The sequence below is a fragment of the Hylobates moloch genome, unplaced genomic scaffold, assembly GCF_009828535.3.
Source record: "Hylobates moloch isolate HMO894 unplaced genomic scaffold, HMol_V3 SCAFFOLD_11, whole genome shotgun sequence".
Classification (NCBI taxonomy): Eukaryota; Metazoa; Chordata; class Mammalia; order Primates; family Hylobatidae; genus Hylobates; species Hylobates moloch.
Genome location: NW_026652286.1, coordinates 17,222,698 through 17,241,363, shown reverse-complemented (window position 1 = coordinate 17,241,363; position 18,666 = coordinate 17,222,698). Strand labels below are relative to the sequence as shown.

Genomic DNA, 18,666 nt, shown 5'->3' with positions numbered 1-18,666 from the left:
ACTATTTTATTTTCTTCCCATTTTTAAAATCTGTTATTATTAATAATAAATTTTATGTATTTTTCCCAAGTCAAAGAGAGAAGTACCTTATTAGTGGCTGTCTGTTGCTTACACTGAAACAGCCATAAAAACATATTTTAAAAGCTATGCCTTATAAAAGTGCCTTTTTTAGAAAATAAAAAAAAGAGAGAGAGAGACTGAGAAATTTGCTAATTGCTCTCAAATTCAAATCTCCAATCAACTGAACACAACTGTAAGTAAATAGGGCCTCTTTGGGGGAAGGTAATCCTAATTGTGTGGCAAGCTACAGGGACACCCAAGTTTATGTCAGTAGCAGATTCTGATAAGATATGCACCAAAGGAATCATGTCTGGACTGTTTCAACTGGGAGGGCGTTGGTGTAATGTTGGTATTTAGCTGTGATCTAGAGATCAGCAAAGGTCAGGCTGGACAAAACAGCGCCTAATGAAGCTTCTAGTGTTTGGGGTGAAAGAGCCACAAAGCCTTTCAAATTAGCAGCTGAATCCTGACACTGGTTAGTGATTATATATGCAAGGGCTGCATCTTCAGCCCCAACCAGTGAAACAGCCTAGATGCTCTGCATACACACAAAAGAAATAAAGTATATACAAACATAAAGAACTAGAACCTTTTAAATGCCTTTCCCTTCACATTCTGACATTTTCTTTTCTTTCTTTTTTTTAAATATTAATGACAGGACTGCAGTGTGCTTACCTTCCAATTTCATGTTAAAATAATTACCATCGCTGTGACTAAAATGAGACTTTCAGTTTTTTATTTTAATCAAGGAAGGTCTAGTCAGAAATTGCTCTGCTAAGTTCTGTGCAAGACATAATACACTCTTGTTAACTAACAAAGCCAATAAATCAAGGTGAAGCACTTATTAAACTATCTCACAGGACTAAATTTATCACTGATGACAAATTTAATTTGGAGTTTTGAGAGTTTGCTCCTTGCATATACTTCAACAGATTTTTTGGAGGGGGCAGCTATTTCACAAGTAATGAATGCTAAATTTACTTGAAATTTTTAGAGATGTAAAAGACAACTTCCAATGAAAAACTGCGTTCTTCCTGGAGTGTTGCTATCGCTAGAAAAAAGTTATGCATTAAAATTCCATTCCAGTGAGGCTATCCTTTGCACATTAGATTTAGGAGAATTTTTTAAATGGTGATAATGAGCATTTTACGAAGCAATTTATAACCATCACTCGGTTAGCCCACACTCTATCTCCACAGGTAGGTCAGTTTTTGTCCCTTGATAATGAAGATAAGAAAATTGAGATACAGAGTTTTCCCTACATAACAGGTAGAATAATTTTAATCTGTGGCAAGGTCGTTTGGCACAAGGGAGGGTGGAAAGGAAAAAGTGAGGAAATGCCCAAAATTATATTGGGTCTTCTTACAGTAGCTAATACTGTAGCTAAAAGAATGATATTCCCACTTTAAGAATCAAAAGAATTACGTTTCAAATCCACATAAAATTTTATTAATAGGCGACCTTTCCTTGACACCATGCTTCTAGACTATAATATGAATAATGCCTTATTTTGTGTTCCAGTCAACTGCACCGTGCAGTTTATTATACACCACAGCCAGGTTACACAAGTTATATTTTCTATAAACTTTTCCTCCTCCTAAAACATCGCTCTACAATTCCACATTAGCATTTTCCTGTTGTCTTTTCAAACAGTATTTTCTTTCTTGACAGTGCAATCAGCGTATAAAAACCAAATTTCACCACCTGGTCCCGTTTAAAGCAAACCGAGCAGCCTGAACTACAGCCTGACAAGGAGAACGCATTAAGCTCTTGAACAAAAGCATCCAAGTCGACCTGTTTTGCAGACTGATTAATAGAAACAAGCTCCAAGGACTAATCACAAGTCGAGCCCTGTTTTGCAGATTAATAGAACAAAGACACATGAGAGGAGGGGAGCTTACAGCACTAGAATACAAATAAGCAAAGGTAGGCACCAGGCTTTCCTTGACTGAAGTCACATCCTGTAAAGCCAGACCCAGGAACCCAAGTGCTAGGGTGTCACATTCAGGGATGAATCAAAACGCAGCACCAAAAAGGTCTGGGTTTTATCATTCAACCCAGCACTGGATGAGCCATCTAAGTTCTTCTATCTTAGGAGACTCTGATTTAAAAAAGAAAACACATTTTTTTCAGCTGAATAAATGCAGGGCTCTGGTGTTTTGGGGGGTTTCCTTGCATTTCAGCCAGGCAAACCACAGTAATTGTTGAGGACAGACACTTCCACCTTCCCATCTTTGAATGGGATAATCTGTGAAATATGTACATATGTGCCAACCCACACACACACCCGGATCATATACGTGATGACGGCATCAAGTTTGAAGGACAGGGTTAATTTCCAATTACTCATAGACACACATTTTACAGCTACAGAATGTGACCTTTCTTCCTGACTATAAAAATAAAACTTACCCACTGTAAGAATGTACAAAATCCCAGGAAAAGTAGAATGAGAGAAAGAAAAAAAGAACATTCATAAGAGAAAATCGCTGTTATACTTGTGGTGTATTATCTTTCAGTTTTTGTTTTCTGACTATATTAGTACATGTTTTTATAATGCAATGATCCATCTGTACATTTTTGGTGAGGATATGGCTTTTAAAATGCTTACTGCTAAATATAAGATGAAAAACATACCATTGCACTCTGATGACTGATGCTGATTCTTCAGGGGACGAAACCATTCAAGGTGAATGTAAGAATGCTTTTACTGGAATTGTGAAATCTTCATCCATGTGAGCATGTGGTTAACTGAGGAAAGTTTGCACAGCTTGGGAAACATAATTTTTAAGAATCGAGATGTCTATTTTTTGCATGATTTCTATTTTTGATGATTTTCTACATTTAACTATTTCCCTTTCACTGTTTTGTTCTACTCTTACTTGCAGAAACTCAGACAAAAAGCTTTTTTGGTCTCGTTCAGATTATTTGATGCAATATTTTCAGAGTGAGACAAAGAGAATGAATTTTCTCTGGCATATTTGTATTCTGCTTAGCCAATAATCCACTGATTCTGTTTATTGCAACAATCAACAAAGCAAAAATGCATTCATAATTATATATCAAGAGTTACAAAGTCTCAGAACTGACTTGAGAGCACTATTAAGCCTGTGGTTTACAGGCTAGCCAAACTTCAAAATTTCCTATGAACTGTTTCTATTTCTCCCAGACTTTTCAAAACAGAGTTCAAACTCTATAGAAGGTAATTCCTACAGCAAATAACCTTAAATACCAATACCCTCCTTAAAAACCAAGACCTTCTGACTTTCCCTTCAATAGTAACCTTGAATGGCACATACAGTGTGAATGTAGCAAGGCACTCAATATCCTGAAAATTCACTCATCTTTCATGGGCCTGCCTCTGAAGCAGCTATGCAAGCTGGCAACCACACAGAATTCGCCTCCAGTAAGAATTATTTAAAAGCATAAAGGTCAGACCCAGCATTGTACACACACATTTGGGTTTTCCATTTTTCTACTTATTCTGCTGCCCAACAGGTAAGTACTTTTTTCAGAACTTATCTTTTTAAGGGAAATGGCTGAATGTGGATAAGAAAAGGAACTAGTCTTGGTTATTTCTTCTGAAAAACAGGAAGCATTAAGTAATGTTTAGCAATAGAAGCAGTAGCATCAGCATAGCCTAAAATCTTCATTCTCAAGTACTTCCTAATTATTATTTAAAAAAATATATATACAAATGCAAAACCCACAAATGAACCCTATGAGTTTTTAAAACAAACTTGTCTTCCATAATTTTTCCCCTTAAATCATAACACCAAAGGAAAAGAAGAAAAGTGGGAGGGAGACTTCTGCCAACAGCCTATTCCAACTAGTTAGTTTTGCCATCAATAATTTCTTATTAGGTTTTAGTCTAGCATCTTTTATTTTGTTCTTCGAAGATCAAAGCAAGAAAGATTTTTCTACTGATGATTGATTCAATAAGAGGCCTCAATTATGGCTAGTGATTTAAGAGTTGAACTTTTAAATCATTAAGACAATAAAACATTTTTTTTTCCTGAGTGTCTGTCTTCGACAATCCCCTTTCTAGAACCATGGTGCTCCAAAGCTACTTCCCATGGCTCATGAAGCCTTGTGTGGCAAGGAAAGTCAGTATATCCTATTAGGTTTCGCTTTGAGATTGATATAACCCAGAAATTCAGTACATATGATAGCTTCAAATGTAGAGAGAAAAACAATAATCACAGTTTATTAAACCAGGCAGCCATCAGAGGCATGTAGTTCTACATGCAATCATTTTGTACATAATGTATAAAAGAAGTGCATAATCAAGTTTAGGAAAGAATGAAAAATCAATATGTTGACTCTGCTCTTCCTTTTCTTTTCTTTACAAATACAGCATTGGTTTCGCTTAGTCTTCAATGTTGATTTACTGTTGATTCATATGAAATTTTAGCACCCTTTTTTATTTAATGTGATCCATCCTGTAAACCCACCACACCAAGACATTGGGCCTGAAAATATCTAAATTAATCATTAAATATCACTGGCACCTTCAGATGCTGTCTTGAGAAATTTTATCCTGGGAAGACTATTACTTAAGCTAGGTCTTAACCACTTCCTCTAGTATGCCCTTCTATACCAGGTACTTCTCACTGCCTGTTTATTTCTTTTCTTGCTACAAATTTTATACTTGGACATTATTAGTTATAGTAACTGTATTTACACTTTAACCAAGCTGATCTTTTATATTTAAGCAAAACAGTCTTCCCATCTCCTCTCCTGAATTAATGCAGATTTGTAGCTCACCTTTGCAGCTCTTTGCAGAATGCATATACATTCTGCTAACTCAGAGACTTCAAAGTTTGACTTTCACTTGGTGTTGGAGCAGCCCTCATGGAACAGTCCACATTTAATTTATAGTCACCATCCAAGATTACTTTTATTCTTCCTGGGTGGAAACACACTGCCAACATTACTCATACACTGAAAATGATACTCCATATAAGTGACCTTCAAAATGCCCATATGTCTTCATTTAACAGACATCTATCCACTCTTCCATGCCTTTTGACCAAATGCAGCGGAATATGGGGTTCCTTTCCTAAACGGTTTCTATGTATCCAGATCATAAGCAACCTGCCATGCAAAGAAACTGTACAATATTCACTTTAAACATTTTCTCTCTTCCTTTATCCCCCTTCCCCACCAACACACAAACAGGGGTAAGCATTTTCCTAGACTAAGTTTCCTATTTATTTCGTTTCTACTCTTTTTGCTTCTTCTCTTCTACCATGGTAATACCACCACAGAAACAAAGCAAACAAAACAAAACCAAAAAATAATAGCCATTACAAAACTAACAAGTGTTACCTTTTGGGGAAAAAAATATTAATTGAGCATTTACTGAGTGCCAGGAACTTAACATACATGATCTTATTTTAATCCCATGAAAAATACACAGAAGTAGTGAAGAACATAAAAGCTTCGGAAGCAAACAGATTTGGGACTGATTTACAGTTCTTTGCAAAATAAGTGTCCTTGAGTGAATTATTTAACTTCTCTAACCTTTAATTTTCTCATCTCCCAAATGAAGGTAATATTATCTCCTTTATAGGGTTACTTTGAGGCTTTAAAACAATTTTACATCTGGAACTTGTATGTGAATGATGCTCAATAAATAGTAGTTATTATTATTACTTATATACGCATTTGACAGATGAAATTGTGGTTCAGAGAGATTGCATAACATGTGTAACAAGGTAAATAACATGTGTAAATGTTACACATGTTACACATAACATGTGTAAATGTTACACATGTTACACATAACATGTGTAACAAGGTAAATAAGTTCTAAATAATCAAAGTGAGAGCCAAGCTTATTGGGAACAGCCTGTTTCTAAGGCCAAACCCTGCGGAGCTCTGTACCACTGCCTCCCTCCTTCTGTGAGTAGAACAGAGTTGTAGATGTTTGAGCTATGCCCAATGTGGGGAGCACATGCCTTCCTGCTGGGGAGGCCCTGCCAGAAGTTTTGTAGCCTAAGGAACTGTTTGTTTAAGGGAAGAGAGAATTAGCAATAATTTTTTTGGAGAACAGTTTCAACAAAGCATTCACCATCAGAGGGGATGTCCCTAGGCACATGGTGGGTCTACAAGCCCGACCAAGCCTCCCATGGGCTTATCGATGAACCCTTGAGAGGGTGGGTGACATCATGCCTTGACATTGCTCTCACAAAGCAGCCTAGAAGGCAGGGGGCTTCTCCTGTATGAAGCACATAACACAACATGGCTTTGATTATTAAGGCTCTATTGTGAAACAACTTTGGCAGCATGCAGGCTCATCAGAAGGGGCGGAAGGATGTCCTGCGGCTCTGCAGATGTGGTGCTGGCAAAAGAGGAGCACCCAGTGGAAGGAGCAACCTCATCTCTCCAAATATATGTGTGCTCCAAAACCCATCTCACCTTCATCAGAGATTAGGAGAAGGATGAAACGATCCAGTGTGGTTACCTAGACTAATTTGTGAACACATCTGAGCCACAGAGGAGAAATGCATCACAGGAAGACAGAAGCAGCTAAGGCTGGAACCAAATAAATACAGGTTAAGACTGTCAGTGGGACTCTAGTGGGCTCACTGTCTGGCAAGACCTGGAGAAGTTCATTCTTCACTTACAGTTCAGAGTACAAAATAAGTAATCAGTGCTTTCCAAGTAGCCTGAAAATAAATGGTACAGAATCTATATGACGCTAAGAACGCAATCACTGAGAATTCAGCCACTGAGAAAAGGGAATACTGTATATTTGACAATTGGTTTTAATGTCCATAGGACGTTCTGATGGCCCACCTGGTCTAGCTTCCGACCAATCTCAAACTTGACACCAACTACTTTGACTGCAGCCTTGAAGCGACGGTCTCTGTATCTAAGAGTAACTTCTAGAGCTGCTCACAGTATGGGAATAAGGTTTCAGAGCTGAAGAAATGATACCAAAGAACCTAAAATTGCTGGTGGAGACTTTCTTTGAAAACTCTCACTGCCGTACTGTGAGGTTTAATATGAGGTTTGTCCTACTCCCATTTCTCACTTTTATTGAACCATGCTCACCTGGAGAGATGCTAGATTTCTGAGTGTTCAGGAAGAATCTAGGTATATGTACCTTGTTACACATGTTATTAAAGCCCATGGACATCATTTAGGGCTTTGCTTGGTTCCATTTTGCTCTATCATCTCTAGTCTTCCGTTTTGTATGTCGATGACTGTGCTTGATCTTGTATTGGAAATACTTTCTTTCCTTTTGTTATTGGGTGTCTAATCTGTGTAAATCCTCAGTTCACCAGCCAGAGACATATCTCTACCACTACCACCCTGATTGACTCATTCATTCATTCAGAAGACAGGGACCAAGCATCTACTATGTGCCAGGCACTAAGCTTGCCTAGGGTATGCATAGAGGACAAAGTCCCTGCTCTGATGGAGCTTGTAATCACTTTATACTCTTTCTATCCACCGGCAGCAACTCTGGATTAAAAGGAGCCTATTAGCGTAATAGGAGAAAATGAAAGAACACCCAGCAGCCAGCCAGCCATGTCCCGAAGTGGAGGTCCAGGTCTTCTGTGGAGCACAGTGTGGGCCCATGGCAGGTCTGACTGCAGCCGAAGTACACTGCCAGCACTTCCCTCTTGGTGCATATGCCCAGGGCTGCTGTCTCTCTCCACTGCATAGTTCTTCAGAGGGAAAAAGCCACATGCAACCTATACTTGCCTCCTGATATGTGTGGTGGAGGAAGTTCCCTCTGTGATGCAGGAACAGCAGGAACTGACTCATGCCTTATAACACATTAAGACATAAATCTGTGTGTGTGAGAGACAGGGTCTCACTCTGTCACCCAGGCTGAGTGCAGGGGTGTGCTCACGGCTCATTGCAACATCGACCTCCCAGACTCAGCAATCCTCCTGCCTCAACCTCCCAAGTAGCTGGAACTACAAGCACATACCACGCCTGGCTAATTTTTTAATTTTGTAGAGATGGGGCCTCACTATGTTGCCCAGTCTGGTCTCAAACTCCTGAGCTCAAGTGATCCTCCAACCTCAACCTCCTGAAGTGTTGGGATTACAGGCACAAGCCACTGCACCTGGCCATTTTTTTTTTAAACCCTAGTGTCTGAGTCACTTGTTTTTTCTCTTCCCTCAATGATCCTATTTTCCCCTAGAAGCACACCTCACCATTTAATCCTGAGAGCCCCTGATCCTATTTTCCCCTAGAAGCACACCTCACCACTTAATCCTGACAGCCCCTGAAGGGTGCTGGCCTGGATTTCTGTACACCCTTTTTGCAACTAGATGAAAACGGCCAGGTCTTCTAAGATGAAAAGCAGCTACTTCCTGAGTTGCTCAGGCCACGGAGTAGACAGACACCTAGGATATCCTGGTTTAGTCTAGCAAACTCCGCAAAGGAAGCTTGGATTCTAGTCCTATTTTGCCCTCAAATTAAGTCTGTAGCTTTGGGCAAGTCACTTTCTCTGTCAAAAACTCTCTATGTTGGTCTCTGTCAAAAGGAGGCAATAATGAACAGCAGTTGACACATAAACACTGTAAATGCTGGCTATTGTTAATTATTATTAGTAATACATACCCTGGTTAAAGAATTGTTGAGAGCCCCAAATGAGATAATACATATGAAAGTTCTCTGAGTGAAATACACCATCCAAATGTAAATTTATTATTGTTGTTTGCCGAATTGCTCTCTCAGAATGTGCAGGCAAAAATGTAAATTATGCCAACGGTTGCTATGAAGCATAATTGAATGCAGACAAATACTTCTTTAGCACCTCCGCATTCTTCCATACAACCACCACCAACACATCAGATAAAGGCACCCGGCAGGCTTTGAAGGCTGAGTTGGACAGAGCTGGCAGAAAGGGGCGAGTGAGATCCCACATGACCAGCTCTGCATAAACTGGCTTTGGAAATGGTATTTACTGATTTGGTCATCAATGGGGAGGTAGGAAGCAAAGGGATCGGTTTTGCTTTCTCCTTTTTCAAATAAACAGGGCAGTTGTTAAACCAGAAGTGAATCTGATCCGGGCTTTAAGAGCAGTCAGCTGCATTCTGAAACACGCAAAAATGTAAACAGAGCCCTGTAACTCTAGACTAGGGCAGAACAGCCATAGGTTTCATAATGGGAGAGTCTGTGGGCCCTGTGCCAAGAAAAATGAAATGTTACCCTGGGCCTTTAAACAGAATCATGTAAGAGCAGAGTGCATATTTGTTTAACACACACACACACACACACACACACACACACACACACGACCTTTTTCTGTGCCAATACCTTTCTGAACCCTCCTGAATAAAAGCTGAAATCCCTGAAAACGTGGTACAGAACCAATATTGTTTGCATAGTCTCATTCTTTAGTGCCAAAGGATTTTTCTGCTGAACAGGGAGCTGTTTCTTTCTTTTCTTTTGTCTTCTTCTTCTTCTTCTCCTTTTTTTTTTTTTTGCCCAAGTTCATTACAAAGTATGACTGAGAAAATAAAATAAATGAGCCCATTCCACCCATCCCTGTATCTGAATTCTATCATATGAGTTGCCAGTTGGTTTTCTAATCCTCTCATTCAATATCTGCTGTTAATTTGTTCGCTATTTCAAGAACTTGAAGACTGTCAGCAAAATACATGATGCATTACAAAACTTATAATTGGAAATAAAAACATCTGACGCGTTTCTGACAGAGTAAACATAAAGTACTATTGCACTGATCAGAACAAGGGAAATGTGAGCAACCTTGTAGCTATTTGTGTGCAAACACAATTAGAAATGCTGCAGAGAGTGAAATCAACACTCAACTCCCACTTTGAAAAATGCTGAGAAAATTATATCCAAATGAATGAATGAATTCAACATGGTTATGATAGGAAATGAGGGGAAGAGAGGAAGGGAAAACAAATCCTGCTCACACTTCCTTTGAAAATGCGACTCAACGGACTTTCTCTTCCTATTTCAGCCATTTTAGAATTGCACTGCCTAGGCCTGATCTAATTTTCCTGCTGGAGAAGTTAAGGCACTTCCTCCACAGTTACTAAATCTGACAAATTACACCTGGGTCCACTCTAACGTGAAAAAATGTGCTCTTTGTTCCTGACCCCTTGGTCAGCCTAGAGATCAAATTCCTGGACATTGGAAAGCCCCACTCATATTCATTAAAAGCCATGGGAGACCAGCTCTGTATTTCTGTTCAAGAGAAGAACGAGGTGCAGGCTTTCGCTGAACAATACAACTGCTCTGCTCCAGTCAGCGCAATATAGACCTTTCACTTTCTGCAGCTTGGCCGCTGATCAATTAGTATGTGGATTTTTTTTCTTCTGCACAGTATCTTAGTATCAAAACAGCAAAAGAAGAGCCTAGTCCCACGAGCGAGTTTACCCCAAACTGCTTGTGTTAAAAAGCTGGCTACAGATTCAGTAATCAAAAATACAAAGATGATTTCAAAATTCTACCTTCCCTCTACCCAGCCAGACATGCCATTAGTTACCACAGGGGCTAGTATTTGACAAATTAGAATTTTGTTCCCTTTCTAACCATACTCAGCCTTTGAGAAAGATGTTACAGAGCTGAGAGTGAGTCACAAAGACAAAATTGGGCACCACTGGTGGCAGAGAATCAATTTTAGGTATGCAAGCAATCCACAAGCTCTCCCATGGTATGAAATAAGTATGAGGCTGACCCACCTGCCTGACAACACAAAACCTTCTTCTTCTGCACTCCCAAAAAAGAATGAGAAAAAAACAACAATAGGAGAAGTGAAGCAAATCTGTGGCTGAACTGTTAAAAAGATCCCTGATGCCTTTCTTCCAGATTCTTGGAAGAATGAGATGGTAAAGGAATGTATACAGATGCCATAAAACCTGCCTTAAGGCCTCTTGAGGTAAGGGTGCCCCCAGAGAATTCATCAACTCTTGCCCTCCCATCTGAGGGAGCCCCTTTCCTTCCAGACCTGGCATCCCACTTATAACATCTTCAGTTTAGGCCACTGAATTTTCCCAGACCTATCAAACCACATTCAAAGCCTCTTCCTTGGGGATCTAGTAAGTACTACAGAACATTATGGTTGCAAATATATATGAATGCTCTGGTGTGTTGTAAGTTATTTTCTACATACCAATTCCTGTTAAATTGTAAATTAGAAAACACTACTTTAATTCTCCCCAGTCTTGAGGTAGCTTTCAGCTGTGTTGCAAGTTATGAACATGTAGCGAATACAGACTAATATTCTTTTTCTGTAGCTAGACCAAGCCACAATCCATATTTTCTAAATACATGAATTATAGCTATTTTCCTAGTCTGATGGCAGTTACTTTTGAGAAACCTGTGAATCCTTAATATCAGGGTTCTTATTTTGATTTCTATTTTTAAAACCACTAGCGGTATCAGCAATGCAGAACTTAATACTTCCTCCAAAAATATCACTGTAAAAACAGGGAAATCAAACAATCAATTTACATTATTTTGGGCTGAAATATCTGTTGGGTTACTAAGCAGGGACTCACCTATGTGTAAATCTCAGAGATGGAAAAAATCTAATTTCCAAAGGGAGAAACGTGGTACCTATGGTATAAGTTCTCCCAAACGTTGCTTCGAGGCAAATTCTTAATAATAAAAGAGGTTAAAAATTGTACAAGACATCAAAGTAATTCAAGCATGCTCACAAATATGTATTGTTTTTGAAAATTCTAACTTTGATGACCATTTAAGTGGGTGGCATATGAGAGAAACTAGGGCAGACCTCATTCCTCACGTTTTACAACTAAATGAAGAAGTTAAGTGACTTGCCTAGTGTCACCCAATGAGCAGAAGGTGAACTAGGGCTAAAACTTACCCAATCTCACTCCTAGTCCCATAGTTTCCTTATGAAGGCTGACAGAGGTATAAAGTAGTTTGGAAACACTAACGCATCACTATTAGTAGTAATAGCTAACATTTACCAAATGCTTACTCCATGCTAAAAAGTCTTCTATGTACTGTGGATGCATTAATTCTATCTTCATAACAACCATGAAACCATAATGTTTTCTCCCATTTTAGAGATGAAACAGAGGCAGGCAGATGTTCAGAAACTCACCCAAGGTCCCACTGAGTAAGTGGTAGAGATGGCAAATACTCTCCTCCCTAGCACAGAAATGCTAATGCAGACATTTCTAAATCAATGTTCAGATTATCAGTAGTTCTGGGAATGTCAATTTTGACGAAATATCTTCACAGTGAGATCCAAACTACTGATGCCTCCCAAAAACAGATGATGAAACTGAAATATCCTTTTTGTCAACCTCTGTATTCTTGGTCAAAATACAAAGTATCAACAATTCCAATGGATGGGGCAAAAATCATTTAAAGATCTCCCTCATTGTAAAGAGATGCCCAATAGGAAATGGTTGAAGCTTTGTGGAAATCTCAACAGACATTAAATCTAACGACAACTTTAGGAGAACATTTCAGAAGACTGATTAGTGCTTATTTTCTTGACTTTGCTGCCCTTGCCAGTATTAAAATTAAAACATTTTAAATGACATCAATCCAGTTCAGATATAAACTTTGTCTGCAGTTTGCAGCACCACCAAAAACAGATCATGCCCTGTCACATCACATATCTGAATTAGTCTGTTTGTTCAATTTCTTGAGATGCTGCAAGATCTGCCTGAGGACCAAAATCATTCCCTCATTCATCACAGCTACAGTCTAGTTTAGCTGAACCCTGTCCTAAACAGATTTGAATCAGCTCAGATAATGGAGGAAGTTTGTTGCTGTCATCATTTCAGCAACTATCAATCTAGGGATCTCTGAACATCTGCTTGCTCAGGAATAGCCTTAAATGTCCTGTGCCTTTTAAGGATTTTTTCAAAAGTAATCTTAAATTATTTTGAAACAATGATCTTAATTTGCATGTAGAGCATCTCTGCCAGTCAGAGGTCATTCCTTAAACTACTGTACTGACATTAAGAACTGGGCTGTGAAGCTGGAAATGCTCTGTCTCCTGCCCTTTACCCAGAAATGCTAATATCAACATCCTACATGACCCCAGATTAGTTTGACAGGACTGATTTCTGCTGTTTATTCTCTTGCCCTTTATCACGTTCTCACACATTAAAAAAATAAATTGACATACCTTGCTAAAGCTAGGTATAAACTGGATCTGAGGATTATAACCACCAATTACCACATCCCCACCCCTGCCACCCCTCGGTCATGCTGTATACCCTGGAATCAGACTCGCCAGGTTCAAATCAGACCTCTTATTATCTGTGGTGATTCTTGAGCATTTACTTAACTTTTCTGCACCTGGATTTTCTTATCTGCCAAATGAGAATCATAATAGTGCCCATCTCCTAAAGGTATTTTGAGGATTAAATGAGGTAACACATATACAAAAAACGTAGGACAATGCCTGGCATATAGGAAGTACTTAATTAAGAGTTCAAAATCATTGTCGGGGTTGATTTTAAACAGAGATGTACTTCCTGTACCCACTCACCAGTCCTTCTGGATACCAACTCGTAAAGCTAGAAAAAAATTATAGAAAATATCTCAACCTTTTAACTTACAGAGGACAAGCCAAACTGTCGAGTAAAGTGGCCAATCTGAATTCAGTCTGCTTGTCTTTTTCCAGTCCTATCCACAACTCCTAGTGAAGGACTGGGGTACTTTTCTGTATTGAGCGAGTAAAGGTGAGTTCTTCTGCTCTAGATACACACACACAGGTCAGTTTTGCTCTACATACACCCTCAAAAAAAAAAACAAAAAAAAGTCCTAGAACCTGCTGATACTGACAATCATTTAGTCTAACGTTCTCATTTTAAAGATTAAAAAAAAAAAAAAAACTGGTTCTAGGGCCTAAACGACTTGCCTAAGTTCACACAAATACTTGGTGGGAGAGCCCAAGGCCAGAAAAATTATAATTCATACCCTAAGCAAGCTATCCGATATTCTCTGAAGTCCACTACAAACTTTACCTATTTTATCCTCATCATAACCCTCTAAAATAGGTATCATCTTCACCATCTTAGAGATGTGAAAACTGAGGCTCAGACACTGTGAAGTAACTCCTTTAAAACCTGACAACTGTCAACTGATACAGTCAAGATTGACATGCTTCTTGTCTGGCCTCCAAGGATACATGTAGCTGTTTCAAGTTTTCCAGAGCTTTGTTCTGAGAATTCTAGTGCCAGCTCTCAACCAGTAACTTTCAAACCACCTGTGCATCAGTCTTGCCCAGGGAACTTTAAAAAATAGAAACTGCTGGGCTTCATCTCAGGAAGGACAATCAGAGTCTCCGGAGGTAGGGCTTCAAAATCTGTATTTCTACAGAGATGGTAATTCTGATGTGTAGAGAGATTTGAGAAACCCTAATCTAAGCAAGATATTTTATGACTGCTTCCAGTACAAAATGAGAAGGAAATGAGTTACCTAAGGCTGATGGAATGTTCAGAGTAGCTGAATCTATGTGAAGGGTAACATGGTGACCTCCTCTCAAATCCTTCTGTGTCACACAGACATATACCCAGCCCCATATACATAAACATATACAGCCAGCCCTCCATAATCAGAGGTTCCGCATCCAGGGATTTAACCAACAAAGGATAGAAAATATTAGAAAAAGGGCCAGGAGCGGTGGCTCACACCTGTAATCCCAGCACTTCAGGAGGCCGAGGCAGGCCAATCACCTGAGGTCAGGAATTCAAGACCAGCCTGGCCAACATGGTGAAACCCCGTCTCTACTAAAAATATAAAAATTAGCTGGGTGCAGTGGCGTGTGCCTGTAATCCCAGGTACTTTGGAGGCTGAGGCAGGAGAATCACTTGAACCTAGGAGGTGGAGGTTGCAGTGAGCTGAGATCACACCACTGCATTCCAGCCTAGGCGACAGAGAGATACTCCATCTCAAAAACAACAACAAAAAAAAAGGAAAGAAAGAAAAGAAAAGAAAATATTGGAAAAAGGATTGCACCTATGCTAGATATTTTTTGTCAATAATCCTTAAACCATAAAGTATAACAATGATTTACATCATATTTGCATTGTATTATGTATTATAAGTAATCTAGAGATGATTTAAAGTATTCACAAGGATATGCATAGGTTATATGCAAATACTACACCATTTTATATAAAAGACTTGAGCATGATGGAATTTTATCCGTGGGAGGTCCTGGACCAATCCCCCATGGATACTGAGGGAGGGATGACTGTGTATATCTAGGAAAGCTTTAACTCCTATTGATCTTGCCTAAAGGGATCTCTATCACAAGGAAAACAACAAGTGTTGCATTTTGCAGCAGTACAGTATGCATTTTGTTGGAAATACAGCAATAAGGTTTCCTTTCATCCTAATCATTTTCATTTAAAGCATCTAAATCTGAGCTATGTTTTCTTGGTACTAAGCTAAAAAGCAATGTGGAAAACTGTTTGAATCATCACTTACCAAGGTGCACCATATATCCTGAATCCCTTCACTGTTACCTCCGAATCTTGTAAGTAAATGCTGTTTGTCAGGAGGGACTGAACATTGTCAAAGTCCTCTGGTTTCAATTTGGACACAGAGGGGAAACGGTAGTAGTCCTGTTTAACAAGGTCTGCCATGAATTCCTTATCAAATGTCAGTTCATGATTCCCAGCAATCACTATTTTATATTCATATGGCAGGTTTCCTGAAATAAGAAAAAAGAGCACCAATTAGTACGTTCATTTCCCATCACAAAGTACAACAGCCGAGACTGTGTGATTAGCAGACAGCTCACCTAAATGAAATAGCTCACAAATTCCTTTACATTTCCATGTGAACTAGAATTTATGACTACTCCTTTATGCTAACAAAAATGACAATAACGGGAGATAGGAAGCTGCTAAGTAGCTAAAACATTGCTAAAAAGACATTAAGTTTTCTAGTTCCATTTCCCTCTTCTGTATGCTATGTATTCATTGTGATGAATCCACAGGGTAATGAATCCACACTTTATATTTATCCAGTAAAAATCTCTTTAATCACGATCCTTAAGAGAAGGTCTGTACCTAGTTTGGTCCTCAAAACATAATCTAACCAACTATTCTTAACAACTTAGATAACTACTAGATTTTTAGTATATCCTTCATACAAAAGACATGGCATAGTCAAACATTCCATAGTTGACATACATGAAAGGAACCAGATAGTACAATTTCATATTTCAACTCTAATTTTAAGTTTACTTTTTGGGTTGTGAATAAAAAGAACATTAGTAAGGGCCCCCTGATTAGAAGGCTAACTTTCCCCCCATTGCGATGGGAGAAGAAACTGTAAAGCTTAACCCTCTTTTAATATTTATGGTATGGAAATGTGAGTTCTCGGTGTGTGCTTTTTATGCAAAAGTTTCCCGATCAAAATGAGATAATTCTGGGAAGAAGAATGAAAGCTATAAAGGAAAACCCAAACACCAGACTTCTGCATAGATTTATAATGTTTGAATAAAGCACGGGTCATACATATTAATAACTCACCATGATGCTATAAGAACCAAAATCCAAAGGGAGATAGTGCCGGGCAGCTGTCCCCACCTGAAATTAATGTTCTTTTCTTTACTCTGTCACTACCCATACCTCAAGCCTCACTGTTCATCTGCTGCTTTTTATTTTATTTTATTTTATTTTATTTTATTTTATTTTATTTTGGAGGAAAAAAAGAGTGGGACAATGGCACCTATAATTCCAGCTTTCTGAGACCTGTGGGTCTGATGCAAAATTAATGTTTCCTGCTATTCCAGGAAGAATTAAAGTTACCACTAGCAGGAAATTGAATACACTTGTTGTAAGAACTGGTCCTTACCAGCAAGCCAGAGTCTCAATGATTTCATTAAGGAAGCTTAGTGGGGAAGAGATTTTTGTGGGGGAGGTGAGGGGAGCAAGTTCCGTCGTCAGTCCACTTGGATTTCAGCAATTCAAACTGTAAAGATTACATTGTGAAGTCCACACAGTCTCAGCAGCACATCACAAATGTATTTGCTAATATTGAAGCAGTTTTTAAGACTGCCAAACCATGTTTTGTAATATTACTGCCTTTTCTTTAGCTATTAATTGTTAGATTTCTGCCAATAATAAAATTGCATATATAGCACGGGCAATAATGCGGACGCCTAAGAGAGAGATGAAAGCAGTCTGATAGAGAATAACACTGCAGAGAGAAGAAACCAAACGCTGAGGCCAAGCAGCAATGGATATCTTTGACTACTAGCCCACAGTGCTGTATGTCACGTCTTTGGCCTCAGTTATTTGCAAGGCTATGCTGAAGAGTTCAAAAAAGAATAGGAAGCCTCCCTCAAATGCATGCTTATGCGAATTTGGTAATTAAGAGTATGATGTGCATAGCAAGTTGTTTGGATAGAATGGTGGTATTTTGCACAATTCCGGAACTTCAAGTGCAGATGAAAGATATATTAATAGGGCCACAAATTCCCAGTACTGCACATGCTGGAAATTTGTGAGAGGACCTACAACTCTAATATCATGGCTCTGTGACCCTATGAGCCTAATACTGCTCCCCGCCCCAATTCACCTGTGCTCCCAAAGCCGGAACAGGCTAAAACGTTTTCCCAGGCAGCAATCTCTTCCAAGGCTGGTCCTTACTGTGTGATTCTTAGAGCAGAAGATTTTACCTGTACAAATCACACTGTAGTTGCCCAATTCCCCTTTAATCATTCACGATGATGGACTCACTGTAAACCCTTTCATTATGTGCTGCCGCTCTTGCAGGAAGCCTGGATTTCTCAACTTATCCTCGTTTTAGGGCTCGGGTTCAGGGATAGCATGGCTGAGACTAGCCACTATGGCAAAGGAAGTATATTTTCCCCCTTCAGACTGGGTTTTTTCTTTCTTTTCTTTTTTTTTTTAAGTAAAACTGCTGCAAAGTAAATCTTTCTCCGAAAGACAAGCATCTTTGGTGTCTTTTAAATCAAATTTTGGAGACTCAGCATAAAAAGGTAGCCACCAAAATGAAGAGCCACAGAAAAGGGGATGATATTTACACATCACCAACAAACTCATCTCTTTCTGAGAATCCAATAGTAGCTTCCAACTTCCATCCTCTGTTACTGATGTTATGAGATTGTCTGACATATTTTCTATTTTGCTGAACTGACCTTTCATCTATAATCTGCCAACCTTTATGTTTTATATGAAAAGTGTAAACAGGGCAGCTGACAAATCTCCTGTTACTTGATGGCATTTTTTTTTTTTTTTTTTGCCAGACTAGATTAATTTGGAAGGCTCTGCAGTCAAGCTTCAAACTTCTTGGTATTCAAATAGCAACACTTTAAAATTGTCAGGCAAAGAGGTGCCTGCCTTTTTCCATTTTATTCAGATCATGCCAGCTAAACTGACCTCCTTGTATAAAAAAAAACCAAGGCCATATATATACTTTAACAAGGGAAAAAAAATCCTTGCTCTGAATGACCCAAAGAACTCTACCAGCTGGGCATGGTGGCTCACACCTGTAATCCCAGCACTTTGGGAGGTCAAGACAGGCAGATCACCTGAGGTCAGGAGTTTGAGACCAGCCTGGCCAACGTGGTGAAACCCTATCTCTACTAAAAATACAAAAATTAGCCGGCCGTGGTAGCAGGAGAATTGC

The 18,666-nt window shown here is 39.0% G+C and overlaps 1 protein-coding gene across 3 annotated transcripts in view; it reads right to left on the bottom strand.

The window, feature by feature from the left end:
• MPPED2 (metallophosphoesterase domain containing 2) overlaps positions 1–18,666 on the bottom strand; it is a 201,693-nt gene that overhangs the window by 93,410 nt on the left and 89,617 nt on the right. For all 3 annotated transcript variants that reach the window (XM_032166360.2, XM_032166361.2, XM_032166362.3), the window contains one exon: positions 15,490–15,715. In XM_032166360.2, coding sequence (XP_032022251.1) covers positions 15,490–15,715 — 226 coding nt within the window. The remainder of the gene's footprint in view (positions 1–15,489; positions 15,716–18,666) is intronic.